The following is a 21,426-nucleotide window of genomic DNA, read 5'->3' as shown; positions in this document are numbered from 1 at the left end:
CTCTGCCCCAGTGGAGAGCAAAAAATCTTGGGGGGGGAAGTTTGAGAACACAAGTAATCCCTGGGACATCAACACACAGGTCTGTAGGTCAGATGATTGAGGCAGATGACCGCTGGCAGGGGCTGGTGAGCCCTGGGACGTGCAGCACCGAGCACACAGGCGGGGATGCTCCGCACCCACGGGCAAGCACTGAGCCCTGCATCCCCGCTGAGGCACCGGGAGAGAGGGGTGGCTGTGGCACCTCGCCATGGTCATGGTACCACACAGGACTGCCTGGGCTGGATCATCACAGCTCGTGTTAACAAAGGCTCAGGTTCCCCCGCATCCCTCTCCAGCTGATTGCAGCATCATCCAAAGCCCTAACTGACCTCCTTGTCGGCAACCTACACAGGGAGCCGAGGGAGACAGGGGCTGGGGGACAAGCACAGCATGGTGAGGACGTGAGGATGGAGTTGGGCTCCTAGCCACACACTTCCACGAGCACATTCAAACACAAGAATTCAGAGATCTAAACACACACACACAAAATGTAAAGACCTAAACAAAAAAAATAAATTACGCCAATCTGCCATTCGTATATGAGGGGAAGAAAAAAACCCACAACATTTGGAAGCAGGCTGTGTTTGCTTGGCACTTTCCATCCTTAGGGAATTAGTGTAAAGGGCTTCCCAGGTAAACCTAAGAATAAACTGCATATTTCAAGAGAGACACACTTCTCACTGCAGCGAGCCTTCAAATCGTAACTAGGAGAAGATGCAGAGCTGCAACCAGCTCCCCGTAGGCATCACTTGCCTTCATGTCTTCAGAGTCAGCCGCAAGTCAAGCTGCATCAAAATTTGAAAAGATATAAAAAATGACAAGCAAGAAACATCTCTGAAGACAAACGCTCTGGCAATTGCAAATGCCTCAAATACACAGCCTGGACCAATGTTCATGGGCTACTGCTCCCCCCATCCCCTTCTCTAAACCTTCCAAAAAGTCCTCTCCTGCCTTCTTAGCTGAGAGTGGCACCTTCAGAGCCGGGAAGAACAAAATACTTCCCAGCTCTGAAACCTACTTTTCAGTGCTTCTTTAGGTTGTTTTGCTTAGCTGACCTACTAACGGCTGCTGTACTTTGCTCCTCTGGGAACCAGCCTCACCCTCAACCTTTTGCTTTCAAAAGGTTGGCGCAGGGGCATCCAGCACACCATCTCCGCACAGATGGCTTTCCAATGCTGGTACCACCAAACAGCTCCCACCGCTGCCCCCAGACCACCCTGGCCTTGCCCTTTTTCCACTTTTATGGGGAGAGGAATGAGGACAGGGATGGAAAAGGAAAAGAGAGGAGTCCACTTAGAAAAGGTCACTGGAGAAGTCTGCAACAGTGGGGACTTGGCCTCAGGCCTCCTGTGCACTGCATTAGGATCCAACTCACTAGACTAACCCAATACACTTTAAACACTATAAACAAGTCAACAACAACAAAAGTCAGCAGGTACCAGCTTCTACTTTGAGTAAGATGCAGGTTCAGCAGTGCAGTTGGTGCCCAGGTACATCACCATGATCAGACCCAAAGATGCTGACCGAAGTCAAAGGACTCTGAACAACCTCAAGAGTGGCTGTGCAAGCACAGGCCAGCCTGACAACTCACGGATGGACCAATTTCTCCTGGGAAGCTTGAAGATTTCTAGGCAGCGAGTCTTCTCAGACCTCAGTATTAAATACGTGCGTCCACATCCTCGCCTTCCCAGACTATTCTGCTGCAGCTCTGCTTGCGTAAAACAGGCCGCACATCCAGCAGCACTGGTCCACAACCATGAAACCTATGGATACTGGGGCTGTACAGACCAACCAGTGAATTGGCCTGCTTTAAGTGCCCTCACAGAAGACCTGAGAAAAGACAGGTCTGATTTACCAGTCCAGTCATTCCCACGGGATAGGAGAAGGTGGCACTGTACACGGGGCTTGCTCATGACCTCTGCAGAGCAGGTGCTTGCACAGAACATCTTCTCATCTCCACAAGTCAAGGAGAAGGCTCTCCCTCCATCCCTATCCATGCCTGGCACCTACACAAACAGCGTTGCAAGACCCACCACGACATCCCCCCAAGCTTTGCAGAGCACCATTGACTTTACTTAGCATCTTCAAAGGTAGCTTATTTCCCCCTTATGCCATTGCAGATATTTTTTTGTCCTGTGAAATTGTGCGGTATTTACAGAAGCAGAGCACCCAGCAACGCAAGGGACAGTGGACAACCGTCACATCACAGACGCATTGGGCTGCTCCTGACCTTCACCCTGCCCCTTCCCATCACAAACTCCAGATGGAGGAAAGGGAATAGAGGTTAAAAGGGAGGCAATACAGGAACATTTTTCATCACCTTTTATAACCTGCGTTCTATAGGATTGAAATGTAAAAAACACCTTTCCCTTATATTATTCAGAAAGCAGCAAAGTTAATGTGACATATTGGTGCGTGGGTGTGTGTGGGCTGGTTTCTTGGGGGGAGGGAGGGCTGAGGGCTCTCTCTGTGTTTCAGAGAAATGAAGCAGCACAAGATGTACCAGTTGCTCTGGTAACAAAGCTTTTTCTTTTTCCCTTTTTTTTTTTAAAAGAGTGAAACATCATTTTAAGTGTTTTCCAGTTAAGACTTCCTTGCCTGCATGGCAAAAACAAGTCCTCATTTCAGAAACACACACACCCCATTTGAGTCAGCAAGGAAAGGACCTTCTCTTCTGCAGATATTTTAACATCGTCGGGAAGCTGATAAATTGAGGTCGCCCGTTTTCCTTCTGATAAGGCCATCCTGCATCATCACACACCAGTATGCCAGCTCAGCCCCTTCCCGTGAGCCAGTAAGAGCTGATGATAAGCCCAGCACCACCCGCGAGCCGGTGCCTGCGGGAGCAGCAGAGACCCCCCACCCCGGCATCCTCACATGGCAGCACCACCGTCCTCTCCGCCGGCACAAGGAGCCATCCCAGCGGAAACAATGGCTTAATATTTAATACTGTGCTTGTAATACTGAAGGATTATAAAGCAGCTTGTAAGTCTCGTAAATCCATTCACACTCACACAGCCCTTGCACGACCTTGAAGATGCCAGGCGGCCGGTCCCTGCCCACATGGGTCGGTATCTGGACGTGGATGCGAATGGTCCCAGGCACCACCAAAACCATCCCAGCAGAAAGAAGAGCCCTGGATGGGCACATCAGCGCTGGTTAACTGCTCTGCTGCCCCAGTGGGGCAGAGGCAAGGTGCTTCCCTGCCTCAGCCCCATGGAGCACGCTCCAAAATCACGGGGAAAGCCAGGGAGCTACCCAAATCAGAGGGTACCAACCCCTCACGTGTTTGCCTCAGTCTGCAGCGACCATCGGACCATGAGAAGGGATGGCTATACACATACACACAGCTACACTCAGCCTGCCCTGCCATGCAGCAAAAGCAATCTCTGGAGTGGTTGAAAACAAAAAGAAGGACTCAAAGCCAAGGATACGACTCTAGAAGAACCTATCTGGCTCAAGTCACACCCAACCTCACACCACCACAGTTCATTTTATGAACAACAACAAGGTGGAAACAGAGAAATGCTCACAATGCACCTTCAAATAGCTGGCTCTCTAGGGTTAGAGCTGTTTGTTAAGACTGCAAGATGATAGAGCTCTGAATTCCTTCGGTGGCCTGTGAAAGCGAGCACCGAGCGCACCAGCATGCTGAGGACCACCATGCAGCAGCTACCACCGCAGGATGGGTGTTTGGACGAGGGGTGGCCAGCAGCAGGACCCGGTCTGCAGGCAGCGTGCGTGGTTTGCATGCATTCAGCTCAGACTCTCAAGCAAGGCACAGCAGTCAGTCTTCAGCTATAAAAGCTGTGTATGTAAACTAAGATTAATTCTTTACAGCAACAATCCCCAGGAAATATTAATTGTGTGCAGCATGGTAACTTCTTCCACACGGCTAAAAGCAACAGTGATTAATTATCAAACTATTGACCATCAGGCTTTTGGAAAGAGAGGCAATAAAACAACTGATTATTAAAAACAATTAATGTCATTCTTGACTCAGGCTAATTATCTGAACTGCTAATAATGACCCAGGAACCTGCAGAGTCTCTGTTCTCACCAGGGCTGATGCAAGGGCTCGGCGCTTGATCAGCAGCAGCCGGGCTGAGCCAGACCTCAGGCAGGCCAAACACGGCACAGACTGCATGTCAGTTATTTTCTCATACCTCCCCTCCAAAAAAATGCAAAAGAAAAAAAAAAAAAGGCATTCTAGAAGCCTTTCTTTCGCATATTCACTTGCTACCCCACCAGCCTGCAGCGGTGGGATGCCCAGGGGTGCCAGGAGGAAGGATGCTGCCGCGCAAGGGAGCGCACAAACAGCACGCGGGAGGGCAGGACATGCGTTATCCCTCCTCATTCGGCATCTGCAGACTCTGGGACAACGTTACCGAGAACAGGCTTGTGCCTGCGACATTCTCAGGGCTTTGGCTCAGTCTCCAAAAAGTGTCTCAGCAGCCCTGCTGCTCCCAGCTCTCCAGCAACAGGCAACCTTGGATTTCAAATGCTTTATTCAGTTTCTCATACCCACACACCTCAACAGCTTCATCTACTGGGTCAAACCTGGGGGTTTGCCTCCAGGTGGATCAGTCCTGGCTTCTGGCAGATGCCAGCTGGGTGATAAGTAAATAAACAAACCCTGACAAAAGACCTTGGGATGCATTTCTTCATCCTTTTCCCCCATGTATTGTACCCCAGACAGACACCACACAGTGCAACAAAGAGCAATTGCAAAAACCATGTCCTCTTCAAACGGCCGCCTAACTCGGGCTGGCAGGGGACGGGGACAGCCCATGGCCAGGCGCCCTGCCTGGAGGTGGCTGGTGGTACCCCGAGGTGGCTCCTGAGGGGTGCCCCCTGCTCTAGCCCGTCCTGCGATGATGGTGGAGGAGCTCCCCGGGAGCCACAGCTCTGAGACTTGTGGCTCGCAGATCCCACACGCTCTAAATTAGAGGGCAGAATAATGCTGCGTAATGGCTTAGCGATTATACGGCATTTACCAGCTAATTAAACAATCAATAGTTATTGTGCAGTTATGGAGTTAGCCCACAGTACTGTATCTTGTACCCTGTAAAATAAAGCCTTGCTAAAGCTGTAAATGGAGAGCCGCATCCCCAGGGCACTAAGCAAAGCAGCACTTGGCATTAATGACCGTTGTCCTCCTGGTACAGCTGGGAAGAAGCACGTGAGTATGTAATCTCAACAGCATTTATTTTCCTGTTCAATGTTGTAAGACTACACAAGATGAGAGAGGCAAAGGTTCCCATCTGACCTATTTACTTTTTTTTTTTCCCCACTACCGCAAAGACTTGCATCAAAATCCTGCTTTGGTGATGCTGTGCACGGGCTGGCGTGTGAATGCCCATGGCCAGGCAGGTCTAAAAACACCAGGGGACTGCTTTGGTTACTAACATATTCAGTAGTCCACTGCATGTCTTCTTCCAGCTGTGTCATGACCTGTTGGAAAGGTATTTCTGAGTAACCTAGTGGCCCTTTTACTTTCAACCCGCGTATTTATTGGCCTTTGACACACCAGCGGTTGTGGCCCTGATGCCGTGATTTATCCAGGCAATCTAAGCACAGGCAGTATTGTAAGGACTTTTTGCTTGCTCTCTAATGCAAAGTAGAAATAAGCAGTGATAATAATGTTCTGGAACATACAAGCAGCATTTCCTCACACTTTAGATAATGCTCTAAAGGGTCTTAGTGATTTTTATGTTTACAGTTTTGCTTTCAGCCATCAGCTACCTGCTAAAAAATACTGAGACAATGGCTCCATTCCCCAAGTCCAACTCCCTGTACTCCTGTTAGCCATTTCTTTGAACACCTTAAATAAAATAAAAAAGAGAAAATTCAAAGGACACAAAAAATCCCCTACTGCAACAACGTCAGGCACAGGAGCTAGCAAGCTCTCAGTCTTTTATCAAAAAGAGTTCACAATCTGTAACATTAGACACTGGATTATTAGAAAATAAAGAAAAGCTTCCGGTTCAATTAGAGAGATAAACCATCACCAGCACAGTCCCTCATTAAAATAAAAATCAAGCTATTCACAAGAGATTGTTACGCAGTGAACAAGGAATGTTATTTCTCTCTGCAATTATCCAAAGTGAAGAGCTCGTGGTCAGGGTTAGAGGAGAGCCAAGCCGAGCAGGTCGCTGCTGAGGGCTCCTGCAGCGTCCAGGTGTCCCTGGGGCACAGCCAGAGCCGGGAAGCACCAGAGCAATGTTTTAACCTGCAGTCCTGAGCAAAGAAAGGCCTTTCCTCGAAAACACAGACATCAATCTGAACAAGTTACCTTTGCCTCTGGAGCACAAGCCTCAGAGAACAAGGCTTTGATGTACAGAAGCATTGTGTACCACCTGAAAGGGATCTTCAAATCACGACCCACAAAGCAGGATCAAAGCAACTTGTGCAGCCAGCTTCATGCCAGTGCCCACGCTCTGGCAGAGGGGTGCGCTGCCTTTGGGAGCTCTTAACGTGCACCGGACTTGGCCAAAACATCGTGTCTCCTACGAGCAAGGAGAAGGCACGTGCTGTGGCACGGGCTCCCCAACCTCTCCAACACAGCGCATCCTGAGGATGGCTCCAGGAACCACTGCTCTGATGGCTCCTGTTACTGTGGTACTACCAGACATTTCTCAGGCTCCTCATGCTGCGATATCATTCAGTTGTCAGAACAACATAACCGTGCACTCCCATCCCATGGGATCAATGGGAGGTTCGCACCTTGCACGTGTCCCTCCAGGTCCTGGGCAGGCCAGCTGGTCACCACCAGGACACCTGTAGCCTCCATCACAAACATGGCCATGCAGTAGTCTTAGAGCCGGCTCCTAAGTCAGGTTTTCTGGGGGACACATCATAGCTGCAGTCCTGTTTTGGCAGTCTTGCAGCACACAAACCTAAGATGTTCTCCCCTTCCTGGAATGAGTATCTCACTTCTGCCTCTTCCCAACAAGAGAGCTGCTCTGCTCGCTTCAGAGAGGGACCAGCCATGTGAGGGGGAGGTGATGCTCACCAGGTCAATGCTCCTGGAGAAAGCACAGGGGTTGGACCTGCAAAGCCCGGCCTAAGAAGCCAGCACCACAGCAGTCACCACAATGAATTACTCCTTCACATCTAAAAAAATGTAACTAGAGACAGGCACAGCCTCTGATGACAGGGATGGTGCACCTTGGGTAGCACCAGCACAGACGGGTGGGAAAACCCCAGCCCCACCCGAGATGGGTTTGAAATGGCAGTGGAACGAGCATCTAGCTACAGAGGACACTGCTCCTAGGTACAGACCGCTTCTAAAGGCTGTTTTAGGAGGGAGCCAGAAGGTCTGTGTGTCATGAAAGTTGATCCATTTGTTTTGCTGCAAGAGATAAATACAGCGGTGGTATCTGGAGGAAAAGAATCGCAGAGATCTTATTTCCACGCTAGGTTTTAGTGTGGGACACCATAAACAGTTACGTATGCTTTATATCAAAGTCTCCTTTTGTTTATAGAGCGGGTGCTGCTCCAAGACTTCAGTTTAAGAGAGCTCCAAAGTCAGTCTTAGTCTGAACTAAGACTTACTAATTTGGTTTGGACACCAGCGTTGCCCCCACCCCGTCACCATCCCGTTTGGCACCGGTACCAAGTGAATCACACCGAGGACAATCCGATTACCCCAGCAAGTGAAAAACAGTTGAGAGGAGGATTTCTTCTTGTACAGCAGGAGAAAAAGGGAACACAGAAGCGTTTGCCTCCCAGTAAGCCTACACTTGGACGTTTCTGGGTGGTTTCTTCCCCACTTTGAGGTAACGCACAGATGCACTGAAAGAATCCAACACAGCAAAAGGAAACCCGATCAGCAGCGCCGTGCGACCAGCAGCGCCAGCACCAGCTAACTTATTTCCCTTTTCTGCTCTCCACAAAAAACACGACGCTTTCAAAAGGCCGTTAAAGGCACATAGTTTCCACTGATTGTTAGAAATATGCACCAGTTAAAATTAGGTCACCCTCTACCATTATTTTAGCAGCTGAGAAGAAAAACAGTTCAGACGCGAGCTCCCGCACGGTGGAAAAGCAACCAATACCAGAGGGGAAGGCTCCCTGCAATATAACCTTGATAAGAACAGTTTTGTGGTGGGGGGCTTTTTTCTTTGGTTTTTTTGTGGGGTTGTCTTTAAACTTACTCCAGTCCAAAAATTTACACATTTGAACCTCCAGAAGTGCCAGTTCATCTTTGGTTCACTTCAACCTCTCCATCCTCGTACTGCTGGGGTTAGCCTACAGCAGTGGGAGGATGGGGAAACCAGAATTCAGAACAAATATTCCCTGACAGGTAGGGTTTTAAGCATCTTTCTCTTCTCTTTAGCAGGGGCAGTTCGCTGTCTTTTACTGTATGACAGGCAAGAGCTGTGTCTTCCAAGTGACCAAGCAAGAGCACATGAATATATTCTTTTCTGTAGTAAAAAGAGAATATGGGCACACAGGTACGCAGGATCTCTGTGTGTGCACACACAAGTATACATATATACAGAACTTATGCCCATGCATACAGAAGTTTACGGACAATGGGGCCCAGGGGAGAAATTGTCTCCCAGCAGACCCAAAATATTTGGCAAATTCCTCACACAACCATGCTGAGAAACATCTCCCCACCAATATATTAAGTGCAGATAAACCCAGACTTTGAAATAATTCAATCTCTCCCTAACCCCACAAGAATCATCCACAAAAAAAACACACACTGAGATGACAAATCCTGGAAATGTCCCAAGCTAAGAGGTGTTTGGGACAAGTGATGTAATTTAGCAGAGAGTGGACATTTTCAATATTTCTGTAAAGAAGTTCACAGGTTTAAAATTCTGTTCTCCACCGCACCCTCACTATTCTCACGTGGAGAGCTGCTTCCAGATGTTTATAGAAATTTAAAGCAAGCCTACTGACTGTTGTGGTTTTTCTCCTGCAGCAGGTTTGCGCCGGTGGAAAGGGCAGCAGGCAGCCAGCCTGCGTGCGAGCAGAGCACCAGACTGTAGCAAACCCATTTGGCAGCCTATTGCAGCCATAAACTCAGCTCTTAGAAGAGATCAAGATTTATCTATTAAAGCGCAGACTTTTCACTCCCTCCTCATCATAAAATCAATAAAAAGCAACTGGGGGGAGAGGAAAAAAAGAAGCGATTTATTTTCTAGTGACAGTTTCAGAACTAATATGAATTGCTTATTATAAGAGCTCTGCGTGCTACACGGTACTTGCACATAAGACCAAAAAGCCAGAGTTCAGCAAGGCTTTTTGTCAGGCCTAAACCAGGTCAAACGTAGCCAAGGTGATGTGCTGGGATGCTCCGTGTTCGACACATGGCCAAGGCAAACAGGATCACTTGAGGTGGAGCCCTTACCTTATAGACCTGCCCATAGGTACCATTGCCAACAAGCTCCACCAGTTCAAAGATTCCCGCAGGATCCTAGGAGAAAAGGAAGAAAAAACAAATAGTATTTAATAAGCAATACTTATAGATTTCTGCAAAAATAAACATTCGACAAACACAGATCGACATTTCACTGACAAATGTTTTGAGTGTTTTAAGCTTTTCAGGCAGCCCCGGGATTAGCGTGACAGTGACGATAAGCAGAAGCGCAGCGCTGCCCCGGTGCCTGTGAGCGAGCACCGATCCATTCGACCGTCGTCTGCTTGAAATGTGAACGCTCAGTGTATGTTTTAAATGCAATAGCATTTACGTACTATTAAAACTTGGGTTTTCTTATGCATCAACTTTGGAATAAAACAAGCTAACTGACAGGATGTCATTTTGGGGCTCAAAACAGGGTTTTTCCAGGTCTGTTGCTGAGGTCAGCAGCATTAGTGTTACTTGGCCTAAATGTCATTTTTGGTTCGGTGCATCCCAGCCATTGACATTCTGGTTTGTCAACTGAGATGAGCAGAACTAGGGCAGTGCTACATGAGGACACAATGATTTGGAAGGTGGCACTGAAGCACCAAAACCTGTCCCCAGACCCCCCTCTGCCCCGTGCATGCCCAGCTAGGGGAAGGGCAGTTGCACACGCGTGTGCAGAAGCCGGAGCACACCTACTGGCGCAGTCAAAAGATGATACAAGCCAAGAGGCATGAGGGAGGGTAGGGAAAGAATAAACCAGTGCTCCTGTTTTCTCCTCTTGGTGGGTTTTCCCCTTCCAGAAGCTTTATTCATACTTTTCTACTCCTCCTTCTCCCATACTCATCACTCCGATTTTGGCTAACGCGATCCCCCAGAAGCTGGCAGATGCAGAGGCGTCCCAGCACCCTGGGGGTCTGCACACCCCTGTGACCACCCAGCCCACTCGCCTGCATGGGTGACCCCAGCACCCACAGCACCACCCATGCTCCCTGCTGGATTCTGAGCCACTTGAGCTACCCAACACCTTGGCGTCCCAGTGAGCAGAGGACTGCCAGCCGCGATCCGAGAGGATGCAGTCGGGTCGATCAATGGCTCTAACAGGCAAAGGAGGATCGGCCAGCAGCACTCCTTGGGAGATGGGAGAGGGACACCCACCACCCCGCCATGGGACACAGAGGTTTCATTCATTGCAAAGCCCGCATCAGTTCAAGATGACTTCTGGGTCCAAAAGTCAAACACTGGGCCTTTGTAAGCAGCTGAGAAGCAAGGTTCAACATATTAATAACACCGCAAGTCAATTAATCCTAGTCTTGACGTGACTGAGGCACCTTTCCGCCCAGCCCAGAACGTGCGTGGCTGCACACCTGATGGGCTTTGGCACACCTCCACGGCAGGGTCACAGCCACCCCTCTCATCACCCCATACATTTAGAAATGCCACATCCTGCTTCTGCCTATTTCTCCATCATATACGCAGCTTCCTCAGGCTGCCGCGTGGGAATCCCCAGGGAGCCCAAACTCAGCCTTTGGTGGTACCATCTGCAGCAAAGGGTGGCGAAGCTGCTCTGGAAGAAGGCTTGGAGACCACTGAGGACACGTCAACCCTGATGCATATACACCCCAACAGACCTTCAATCGGACACTCAGGCAACACGGGTGAAGTTGAGGCACAAGAGGTTTCTGGCACCCAGCATCTCGGCTTTACTGCCTTGGTACCAGGCAGGGAAATGCCACAAATGGGTGGGAAAGGGAACCGGCGGTGCAGCGGGTTTCCACAAACTGGGTGAGAAAAGAGGGGGGAAACACGGCAGCAGCTGCTGTTTATTTTTCGAGTTTCTTTCCTAAGGGTTGTTCTCTGCAGTACTGAAACAACTCTGAAAGAGGCTTTTCCAGTGCTACAAGTCTATCTATTTTTGAATATTCACTAGGAGATTAAGAGGGAAGAAAGCTGCGCCTAGGGCAGATGGATCAGGAGGTTTGGAGAAACATCCAGAGAAGCAGCTGGCCATTCCTGATAAAGAGAACTGCTCTTCACAATGTGTTTTCCAACCTCTTCCCACAAATCCTCAAACCAAAGAGTACCCCCTCCCTCCATCCCAGGTCACTTCTCACTCCTCTAACGCATGCGGACGTCAGGCATGGTGTGGCTCCACCGGGTTTATCCGAGTCCATCCATCACTTGGCCACAGAGCCCCCAGCCCCGTGCCTGCCTCCACTGCCAGCTCCCCACTCCGGTGGGGCAGCTCGTGCACCACGAGGGCTTCCCCCCCGCTCCCACCATCCACAGCTCCCGCTCCAGCTCCCACCTGCAGAGCAATTTCTCTGCGGCAGGTCGCCCCTCCACCCCATTTCCTCTCCGCATTTTTCCAGAAGCATCGCCAAGGTAACCGGGCATCTCGCAGCAGAGTGACATTCCTCCCCTGACTGCTGGCACAAGCCACCCCACCTCAGCACAGCCATGGCAACACGCCGGGAATGCCGGCAGCGAGCTCAGCGCCGGGGCCGATGTCTCCCCCCGGCCACGCTGCCCTATCCGCCCATGCAGCAGGCAGTCAGAGGGACAACGCTTCTCCGCAGCAGCCACTCGTTGTGCCCAGGAGTAACCTGCTGTTAATGGCCTTTCCAGAAAATACAGAGCAGAGGATGGGGCAGGCATGGGGCGGGGGGGGCAGGGGGAATCCCTCTTTCCATTCCTGGACTTGCTCCTATGCGGAGATGAGCTTTGCATCTAAATGGCTGCTGGGGAAGAAGCTGTTCCTGGTACCAGGGGCACATCCTGCACCTTGCAGCCTGCAAAGCCCCAGCTGAGGGGCTCCTCAGGATGGTACCAGAGAGCAGCCGCAGCAGCTCGGGCAGGCTGGAGTGGACAGCGAGGGAAGAAAACACAGAAGCAAACTGCATGGGGGGCTTTTAGGTTAGCTGGGGGAAAAGCAATCCACCCCGCAGAGCCCTGACAGGGACCAATCCAGGCCAAGCAGGGAGTAATCTCAGACCAAATATAGCCTGCGCTGCAGATCAGGGCTCACAGCAGCGGGCTGGGTTGCACTTGGCTGGGGGTGGCCTCAAAGCTCATTACACACAGCTGCTTCCAGCCTGGCGCTACCACCTTCTGCATGAGGCTGCGACCTTCCTGCTACGGCAGCCTCCTCTTCCCACACCCCAGACTGCCTCCACAAACTGTATTTTGTTTTAACTGAAAACATCTGGACTAAGTAAGACCATAAATAAAAGGAAAAAAAATTGAAAAAAATCAGTTAGTTTAGGAAAAGAAGATGCACTGTTTAAAATGGGAGGAAAAGAACCAGTATTTAAGACAAACCCACAAATAATTTTCAGCTCTACATTAGCTTCAGGCAGAGAAAGATTTGTACGGTTGTATAGCACCAGGCTCCGCTGAGAGCCCTGTACCAAGGTAGCATCCCTCCCTCCTCCCAGCCAGCCTCCCTGCACAGAGGAGGGGAGCAGAAAGGCGGGCAGGGGCAAGGGCAGAGCCAAAACCCAGCGCCAGCCAGGGCTGGGCTCAGGAGACCCCGGCACCCACGCACCACGGCAAGGCAGGGCTGGTTTCAGCCCACATTAACCTCGACCTGGGTCCGCAGGGGCCAGCAGCCCCCACTGCCCCGCACACCAGCTCTGGGGGAGCAGGCAGGGGCAGGGGCAGGCAGCAGTTGCAGAGCGGCAGGGATGCCGGAGGGCATTTGCACATCACCCACCACCAGCTAGTCTCGTTTTAGACCTGCAGTGATACATAGCTCGACCATTTCCTGCTAAGAAAATAAAGGGCTTATTTTTAGTCTAAATAAGTAAGCTTTCTGGGGTGGTGCAGGCTCAGCACCCTGCTCCCAGAAAAGCGCGGCTGTAGCTTTCTCTTCACAAAGGTGCCGCCAGCCACTCACCTGCCAGGGCACCCAAAGCCTCGTTGAGGAGGACAAGTTACTCAAAATTTGTGCCAGAAGACACAGGAGCAAACTCAGGCATGGGGTTTTTTCCATAAAGCAACGAAACACGCAATAAGAGGATCTTTCATGGAATGGGAAGTGTTTTATGTGGTGGCACCCATGGCAAGGGCTGCGCAGACCTGGTGGTCCTCCAGCCACGGACAGGCTTGCACTTGAGTTCTCCTGTGCCAGGATCTCACCCTGCTTCCACAGCTGCTGCCAGGGCAGGCTCAAATTCAAGTGGGAAATTGTTACACACCTCACCCACCTCCCAGGAAAATCAGTGGTACTAAAGTCTCAGTGGCTAAAACCAGTCTGGGACACAGAACAAAGTAAGAGCATCATCTTTTCCAGAAATATCATGGAAAAAGTCCACTTTATTTCGATAAACAGTACATTTAAAACTGCTGCATTATCAGAAAAGGGACTTCTGTACGTGGATGATAAAGCAGGATGTATCCAAATTTCAGCAACAAAACAGGCATCCCTTTTGAAGGACTTATCGGCGTGGAGCACACAGCAGTGGGGCTCGCAGCAGGAGCACGCTCCTGGCTAAAACTGCTCTGCTCTGCCTAACCCAGACCCTGCAGAGCTCAACCTAAAAGATATCCTCGCCTACGCCGTGACGTCTCAACAAGTCCAAGGCTCAAAAGAGCCAATACGTTGTTTGAGGAGACTATTTAGAGAGTAATATCCATATCCAGGGCTAACTCAGCTAAGGGTTGAGGGCTGCAGGTGTGTACTGGTGTTGGCCATGGTGACCACCTCGTTAGCAGATCACCAGTTAGCTGTCCTTAAATATGGCCAGGCAGCTGTCCACAAATACAAGAATCACTTATACGTGGTCTGTATACCCAACTTGCTTGTCTTCTTCCTTGAAGGAGCCTCATTTTTCTCCCTTCAACAGGTATGTAACAGAGAGAGTTACATGAGGAGACAGTGGAGAGATGCTCAGGGGGAACCGAGGGGCACACCAATTAAACTACGATTGCTGTGAATGCACGGGAGGGGAAATGAGAGATCAGAGCCTCTATAATCATTGTGCACTTAGTCCCCCAATTCTGAGCAGCTAATGACAACTTGCAGCCAAAAATCACAGAGATAACCAGTCATTAAGCAAATGTTATAACCCTAGAGAAGGAAAATGCACTGCGTAACTGGAGGCAGCACACAGTTATGGGTCAGTAAGAGAGGAGCATCCCCAGGCACCAGTTAGCTGAAGCAACTCCATGGCACTAGGAGAGGTTGTTTTTAATCTCCACTAAGAATTAAGCCTGTGCAACTAACATTTTCAAACATCAGGATTTTATGAGCCTCGGCCTTACAGCTCGGTAATAAAACAGCCTCAACAGGAGAGCCTGTTAAACCGATCGGGCATCCTCAAGAACCAAAGCAGGTTTACAAGCCATTTACTCACGACCCTCAACAGCAGATCAGTGAGTTCTGCCTGTGAGCAGGTGCCTCTGCGTAGAGAAGTCCTGGCAGTCACAAGGAGAGACTTTGACACTGGGAAGCACCAGAGGGTCATTCCCCCCAAGCAGCTGGCTCTTGTAAATGAATAGCAATGCTACGGCATGCAGAAAGCTTGTGTGTACAGGAGAGCCGCAATCCCACCCAGCCTCATGCAGCTCGGCACGACCGCAGCGTGCAGCACTCTCGACACAAGCGGTTGTCTTGAGATGTAGCGTTCGTATACAACTGCCTGGAGAAAATCAAGTCTTCTAACCCAACCAAGATCCAACCAAGAGAGGAAGCTTGCTAATTCAGCGTGTGAGAAAGGCTTTGCGAAGAATGCAGGAGAGACAGAAAAACCCTTCAGCAATTCAATTCAATATGTAAAATTGTCGTCAGGGTAATGCATTTCTGATTATGCAAAACATCACTATGAGGAACAAATATAAGGATCAAGCATTAAGTTCACATACTATATACTTGCCCAGATTTTGTTTCCCAAGGCCAAACACCCGAGGTGGGCCACTCTCTGTGAAGCCACCCTTCCTGTTAGCAAAGTCAGAAGCTCTGTAGACAGCCATACACATCTCCCAGGCATCAGGACCCGAGTAACCTCAAGCTCAAAGAGGTCAACTGCTATTCCTTCTGAAGGCACAGATCTGTTTTGCCATACTTTTTACACTGGTTTCTACAGCAGGAATCAAAACACTTGTATGATTTGACAAAACAAGGTCCAGATCGCCTTGGGGAAGCCACCCTAAATGGCACATAGTTCGGAGGAAAATGGAGGGGTTTGAAGAGTACTTGAAGACACAGTTGCTTTTTAGTAATCAGCTAGTTGTCTCCATCTCCAAGGCACTTCTAGTTAACAGCCCTGTGAGTAATAGAAGATGGACTGCACAAGCCAGGAGAGGATTGCTAATATAGCCGCACACAACAGCAAGCAAAGCAGGAAGGCAAACACCAAGGCAACAAAATATTGATCGAGTTACTGGGAACTTCCAGAAGAAGAGGTTGGGGACATTATATTTCTGAGCTTCAAACACTGCCTTCCTATCACACAGACATAGTCCTAAGCCTGCCCAATAAAGCAGTGCAAAAAACCTCAAAGGCTGCACAGGTGCTGTTTGTTTTTTCTTTTTTTTTTTAGATATTTTGCTTTGGTTATAAGCCAAGTCAGGAAGCAGAACTAGACTGGACTACTAGATGTTATTCAGCCCTCATGGGGATTGCTTAATCTCACATCATCTACTCCTAGCTTTGGTACTTTTCCCCTCCTTCGCCCACCCATCCAGAGACTCACAAGACAAGCTATCATCAATGCCATCTACCACTGCACCTCCTGCCTACTCAAGCAATACAAGCTGCTCTACTTGGAAGAGTAATAAGGAACTCACCGAGGGCTTTGTTTTCATTTTGAAGAAGCAGTTTGTCCTCCCTCACCCCCAAACACCCAGCTCCATATCTTAAACGAAGATGTTAGTCAAGAAACAACACTCATATACAGCATGAGAAAAACTGTTGTCAAGGCTAAGTTATTAACAGGAGAAAAAATTCTCAACTTGACAGCTGAGAAGCCTGTTTACAAATCTATTTGAACCATTCCTCTTCAGCCTCTCATGAGGGGCTGTTCCTCCAGCCCCAGCTGAGAGCCACTTCTGTGCTCTGCCCACCTCCTCTTGCTAAACCATAAATCAGCTCTCCCAGGTCACCAACACTCCTCTCCCCAGCTTCTTGCTGCAGTAAAGCTCCAGCCACCACACATGCATCTCTTTCCTTTCCAAAACAGTTGGCAACAGCAAAATTAAATAAGAACTAATTACCACAGTGGGCTTTTCAGTCAATAAAGCTGGATTACTTCTTCAACTACTACCTGTTGAATATAAGATGTAGCTGTGGATTTGTAGCCATCAGCCAACAAAGGTATTGCCAACACCACTACTAAAGGAAGAAAAGGAAAAGAGTCCCCCATGCACATACACGGACCAGTCCCACTTGGTTCTGCTGAGGCCAAGCCAATGAAGCTACAATACATTGACCTATTCCAGATTTCCTGCTCACAGACTAGCACTTGCACATGCAAAATTAGAGTTCTTCTGACCTAGTTTATCTTTACTACTGTGGTGGGTTGACCCTGGCTGGAGGCCAGGTGCCCACCAGAGCCGCTCTCTCACTCCCCTCATCCACTAAACAGGGGAGAAAAGGCATAACGAAATGCTTGTAGGTCGAGATAAGGACAGGGAGAGATCACTCACTAATTGTTGTCACAAGCAAAACAGACCAAACTTAGAGAGGGAATTCATCTAATTTATTACTAGGCAAAACAGAGTAGAGGAATGAGAAATAAAATCAACTCTTAAAACACCTCCCCCCACCCCTCCCATCTTCCCGGGCTCAACTTCGCTCCCGGCTTCAACCTTCCCCCCCTCAGCGGCACAGGGGGACGGGGAGTGGGGGTTACGGTCAGTTCATCTCACGGTGTTTCTGCCGCCTCTTCATCCTCAGGGGGAGGACTCCTCTCATCGTTCCCCTGCTCCAGCATGGAGTCCCTCTCATGGGGTGCAGACCTTCAGGAGCAAACTGCTCCAGCATGGGGTCCCCCACGGGGTCACAAGTCCTGCCAGCAAACCTGCCCTGGCGTGGGCTCCCCTCTTCACGGGTCCACCGGTCCGGCCTGGAACTTGCTCCAGCGTGGGCTTCCCACAGGCCACAGCCTCCTTGGGGTGCCTCCACCTGCTCCGGCGTGGGGTCCTCCACGGGCTGCAGGTGGAATCGCTACACCCCTCATCCTTCCTCCATGGGCTGCAGGGGGACAGCCTGCTTCACCATGGCCTTCACCACGGGCTGCAGGGGGATCTCTGCTCCGGCGCCTGGAGCTCCTCCTCCCCCTCCATCTGCACTGACCTTGGTGTCTGCAGAGTTTCTTACATCTTCTCACTCCTCTCTCCGGCTGCAAAAGCTCTCTCTCTAAGTGTTTTTCTTCTTCTTAAATATGTTATCACAGAGGCGCTGATTGGCTTGGCCTTGGCCAGCGGCGGGTCCATCTTGGAGCCGGCTGGCATTGGCTCTATCAGACACAGGGGGAGCTTCTAGCAGCTTCTCACAGAAGCCACCCCTGTAGCCCCCCCCGCTACCAAAACCCTGCCACACAAAACCCAACACAACTACCCTGTCAATAGAAAAAGCAGCCATTCTGTACACCCTCCACAAATACGAAACATGGGAGCTCCAAGCCAGTAAGGAACACGTACAGATCTGAAAACAGATTTACCAAACCAAGATGATGCATTAGTACCACTGCAGACAGTGGGCCCCACAGCCCAAGATGCAGTAGTGATACCAGCAGCGGACAACAATGACTACCTTGACGTATATAAAGCTAACCTTCCCCCAACAGGGCACGCTGGAGCAGCCCAGTCTAAGGAAAAACCATCCACAAGCTACACATTTACACCAATCAAAACAAGAAGGGTCCAAGCCTTCTCTCCATTCTTTCAAAAGCCTGACCTAAGCACTGCTAGCAACAAGGTGACTCCATCTTATCCTGATGTCACTCAAGCAAAAGGTAACGAGTTTTGACTTAAAGCTAATGAAGATCAACGTCTGGCCTCCATGAGTCTCACCATGGTAAGAAGGTGCTGACTGAGATAGTCAATACCCCTTAAGACAACACAATTCTACTTATTCTTCATTTGAAGTTGGACTCACTCCAAATCAGACAACACTCTCTCATTTTTAAAGCTCTACAGCACATCCCATAGATCCCCAGGAAAGTCTCCACAAATTGTTTGCAGTCGTATGATAAGCCCTCCTTCCAGTTCACAGAAGATTGTTCATCTAGAGGAGTTAGAAGTCAATCAGTCCAGAAGCACCAGCAAAAGCACTACTGCTAAGCGAACCCCAAGGTTTCCAACGCCGTGTTAGATGAATGCAGCCCCAGTACAATCAACCACTTCAACATATGCCTAATTCAAGCACACAACTTCAACAGGACAATATATAAAAGGCTTGGCTAAGCTCAGTGTCTCTAAAAAGCTACAGTGCCAATTATAAATCATATCTATAGTCCCCAGAAGATCTAAAGTCACTACTAGTATTGTACCACACTTCTTCGGATGCAGACATCAATTAGAGCACAGCAGCTGGACGCTCTCCTCACTGGAAGTCACTTATCTGCAGTTTCAGACCAGTAAGATATTATTCCTAAATGTTTAGATCTCATCCCTCTGAGAAATAGTTTCACCTCGGCCAGCAAATGTTTGCATCAAGCTGAAATTGCTACCTACTAGTAAATGCTGTCAAAGGTTTATCGGCTCTCAGAGGAGTTGGCTTAATTACTTACCAAAGCAGCTGTTTCGGGAACTACAGCCTCTTAACATACCACTCCTAGAGGCACACTTTGAAAAGCAAGGTTGCTGCCAAGCTCACACCAAAAGCAGAGCCCTCGTTCGCATGCGGGCAAAAATTCAGTCTCCAACAGCAGGTCACATTTGTGGTTTGGTCTGTGGATGTCTGTAGGGGTGACAGCTCAGAAGCCAGTTTGCACCTTTCTAAGTCACTGCAGCTTCTTTCCAACCCAGCTTCTGCTGCCCTCACAGGAGGCTGCTGAGGTCGGCCATCTGGGATTGCCTTTGTCCTTCCTTGCAGGGAGAGTTATGGCCAGAGGAATGCCTTAAAATGGGAGAACGTCTCACTTCAAGGTGCATTTAGGAGCAAAAAAAGCAAAGCAATATTAAAACCCTTTGCTTCTTAAAAGTAGGATGGGTTTGCACCTCTATGTCTGTTTTTAAGTTATGGTTGAGGACATGGGCTGAGCTGACCAGGGAAAAGTTGACAGGGATGAAACAGTTGTGTCATTGTGGCACCAACAACCTATAGACTACACCTCTCAAGAGCAGGGATCTGTGCAACAACCAACATACGTTCTGGGCATGTATGTATGCACGCCAAGGAGCCTCAGAAAGTCTTAAAAGCCAAGGCAGAGCTGAGAAGGCACCTGGGCCACAGCTGTGACCACTCATGTTCACCCAGCAGCAGCAGATGAACATTACAGCCAACATTACAGCACCTGGGAGGGCTTGGTCTTGTGGAGCTGCTGGGAACCCTTCGCGCCATCTAAACAGAACAGGAGCAAGAGTTACACATCTGTCTTAAGAGAGACAACCTGGGTGGACAGCCTTGCCCACCAGAAATCATTACATCCCAGTTTAAAGCGATTGCCTTGTATTTTGTTGAAAACAAGGCAGAGTCCCTATATACATGTCTGGAGAAACATCACCTCCCTACTGGATTCAGTCGAGTTTCTCACACCAGTCTAAGCTTCACAGATCATCTGGAGAGGGAGTTATCGGCTGGTTTAGTGCTCTTCAAGGAGTTTACCCACAGCCTGTCACTTTTCATCAGCTCCTTACAGCTGGTTCTGCAAGGGCTGGTTAGCAGGAGAGGATCAGATAACTCTCCAGTAGCAATAGTTTCAAAAAAGGATAATATGAGGAGCAAATCACAGGGAATTATTGAGCATTCAACTAGCTGCAGAACTCTCCAAGACGCATCCAGACTGTAAAAGCCACAACTATACTCAACAAGCTCCCCAAACTGTGCGTTATAAACACATTTTTCATACAACTGTCTTGACAAAGCAGCAAAATTATTTAAAATAATATCAAATACATGTTAATTTGTGTATTTCATATCTGGAAAGACCTTTCTCACCCAAGAGTTAACAAGTTGTGGGGAAGGGGGAGGGAAGGCTTCTCACCTTTTTCCTACATTTCACAGGCTGCCTCCAGTAACGCCAGACTCAGCAGGGAGCCTGAAGGTTTGGTCTTGACAGATGCTCACTTAAACTGGAGGAGAAACAAAGTCCCACAGAAAAAAAAAGCAAGCTCCTGCCTGATGCATGCCAAAAAACCGCCCTGAAAGTCAGAGACAATCCACAGTTGCTGAAGTGATTTGTAATAATTTTTTGCCAGGTTGTAAAGAATTTCCAATAGCAAGACTTCTGGATTTCTTGGTGGCTTCTTAAATTGTGAAGCACTCTTGTAAATTCAGGGAGACACTTTTTAGTTCAAATCCCAATGCCCCGAGTTACTAGCTCGGGGCAGGGGCAAGGATTTAGTTTAGTTCATTTGATATATGCATGATAATAGCACTTCAGCCAAGACAAAGCAGAGGGACCTTTCTTGCAGAAGCATCCTAGGAAGATGCACTGGTTTTGCTTTGCAAGTCACCATGATGCCCCATAAATCCAACCACCACCTTTTGCTTTATGGGATCAGTTGAGCTCCCTGTCAAATTACAGCCCCGTGATACCTCTCTGCCTTGGGAGCTCTCTGCTAGCTCCGCTCCCTGGAGCCAGCCGTGACATTATCTGGCCTCTGCCTAGCAAAACGCTCTTCGCTAGAGCTCCGGTTTTATTCATTAGCTCACACAAACAGGCTGGCAACAGTAACACAACACGCACGCAGCAGCAAAGCAAGCCCTGTAAGACCACAGGTACCAGCCTGCTGAAGATGAGTACAAAACAGGAGAACAAAGCAGGTGGAGATGTCCTTAACACTTGACTTTTCAACAGAGAAATCCTACCCGGCAGCAGACCAAGCCCTCCTGCAGGCACAGGGTGCCCCAGGAGCCC

General features: G+C 49.3%; 1 protein-coding gene across 5 annotated transcripts in view; it reads right to left on the bottom strand.

Annotated features, from left to right (window-relative positions):
• TNIK (TRAF2 and NCK interacting kinase) overlaps nt 1-21,426 on the bottom strand; it is a 162,325-nt gene that overhangs the window by 123,763 nt on the left and 17,136 nt on the right. For all 5 annotated transcript variants that reach the window (XM_054834863.1, XM_054834861.1, XM_054834862.1 and 2 more), the window contains exon 2: nt 9,407-9,472. In XM_054834863.1, coding sequence (XP_054690838.1) covers nt 9,407-9,472 — 66 coding nt within the window. The remainder of the gene's footprint in view (nt 1-9,406; nt 9,473-21,426) is intronic.

This window comes from Grus americana, chromosome 9 (assembly GCF_028858705.1).
Source record: "Grus americana isolate bGruAme1 chromosome 9, bGruAme1.mat, whole genome shotgun sequence".
Lineage (NCBI taxonomy): Eukaryota > Metazoa > Chordata > Aves > Gruiformes > Gruidae > Grus > Grus americana.
This window is presented reverse-complemented; position numbering and strand designations above follow the sequence as displayed.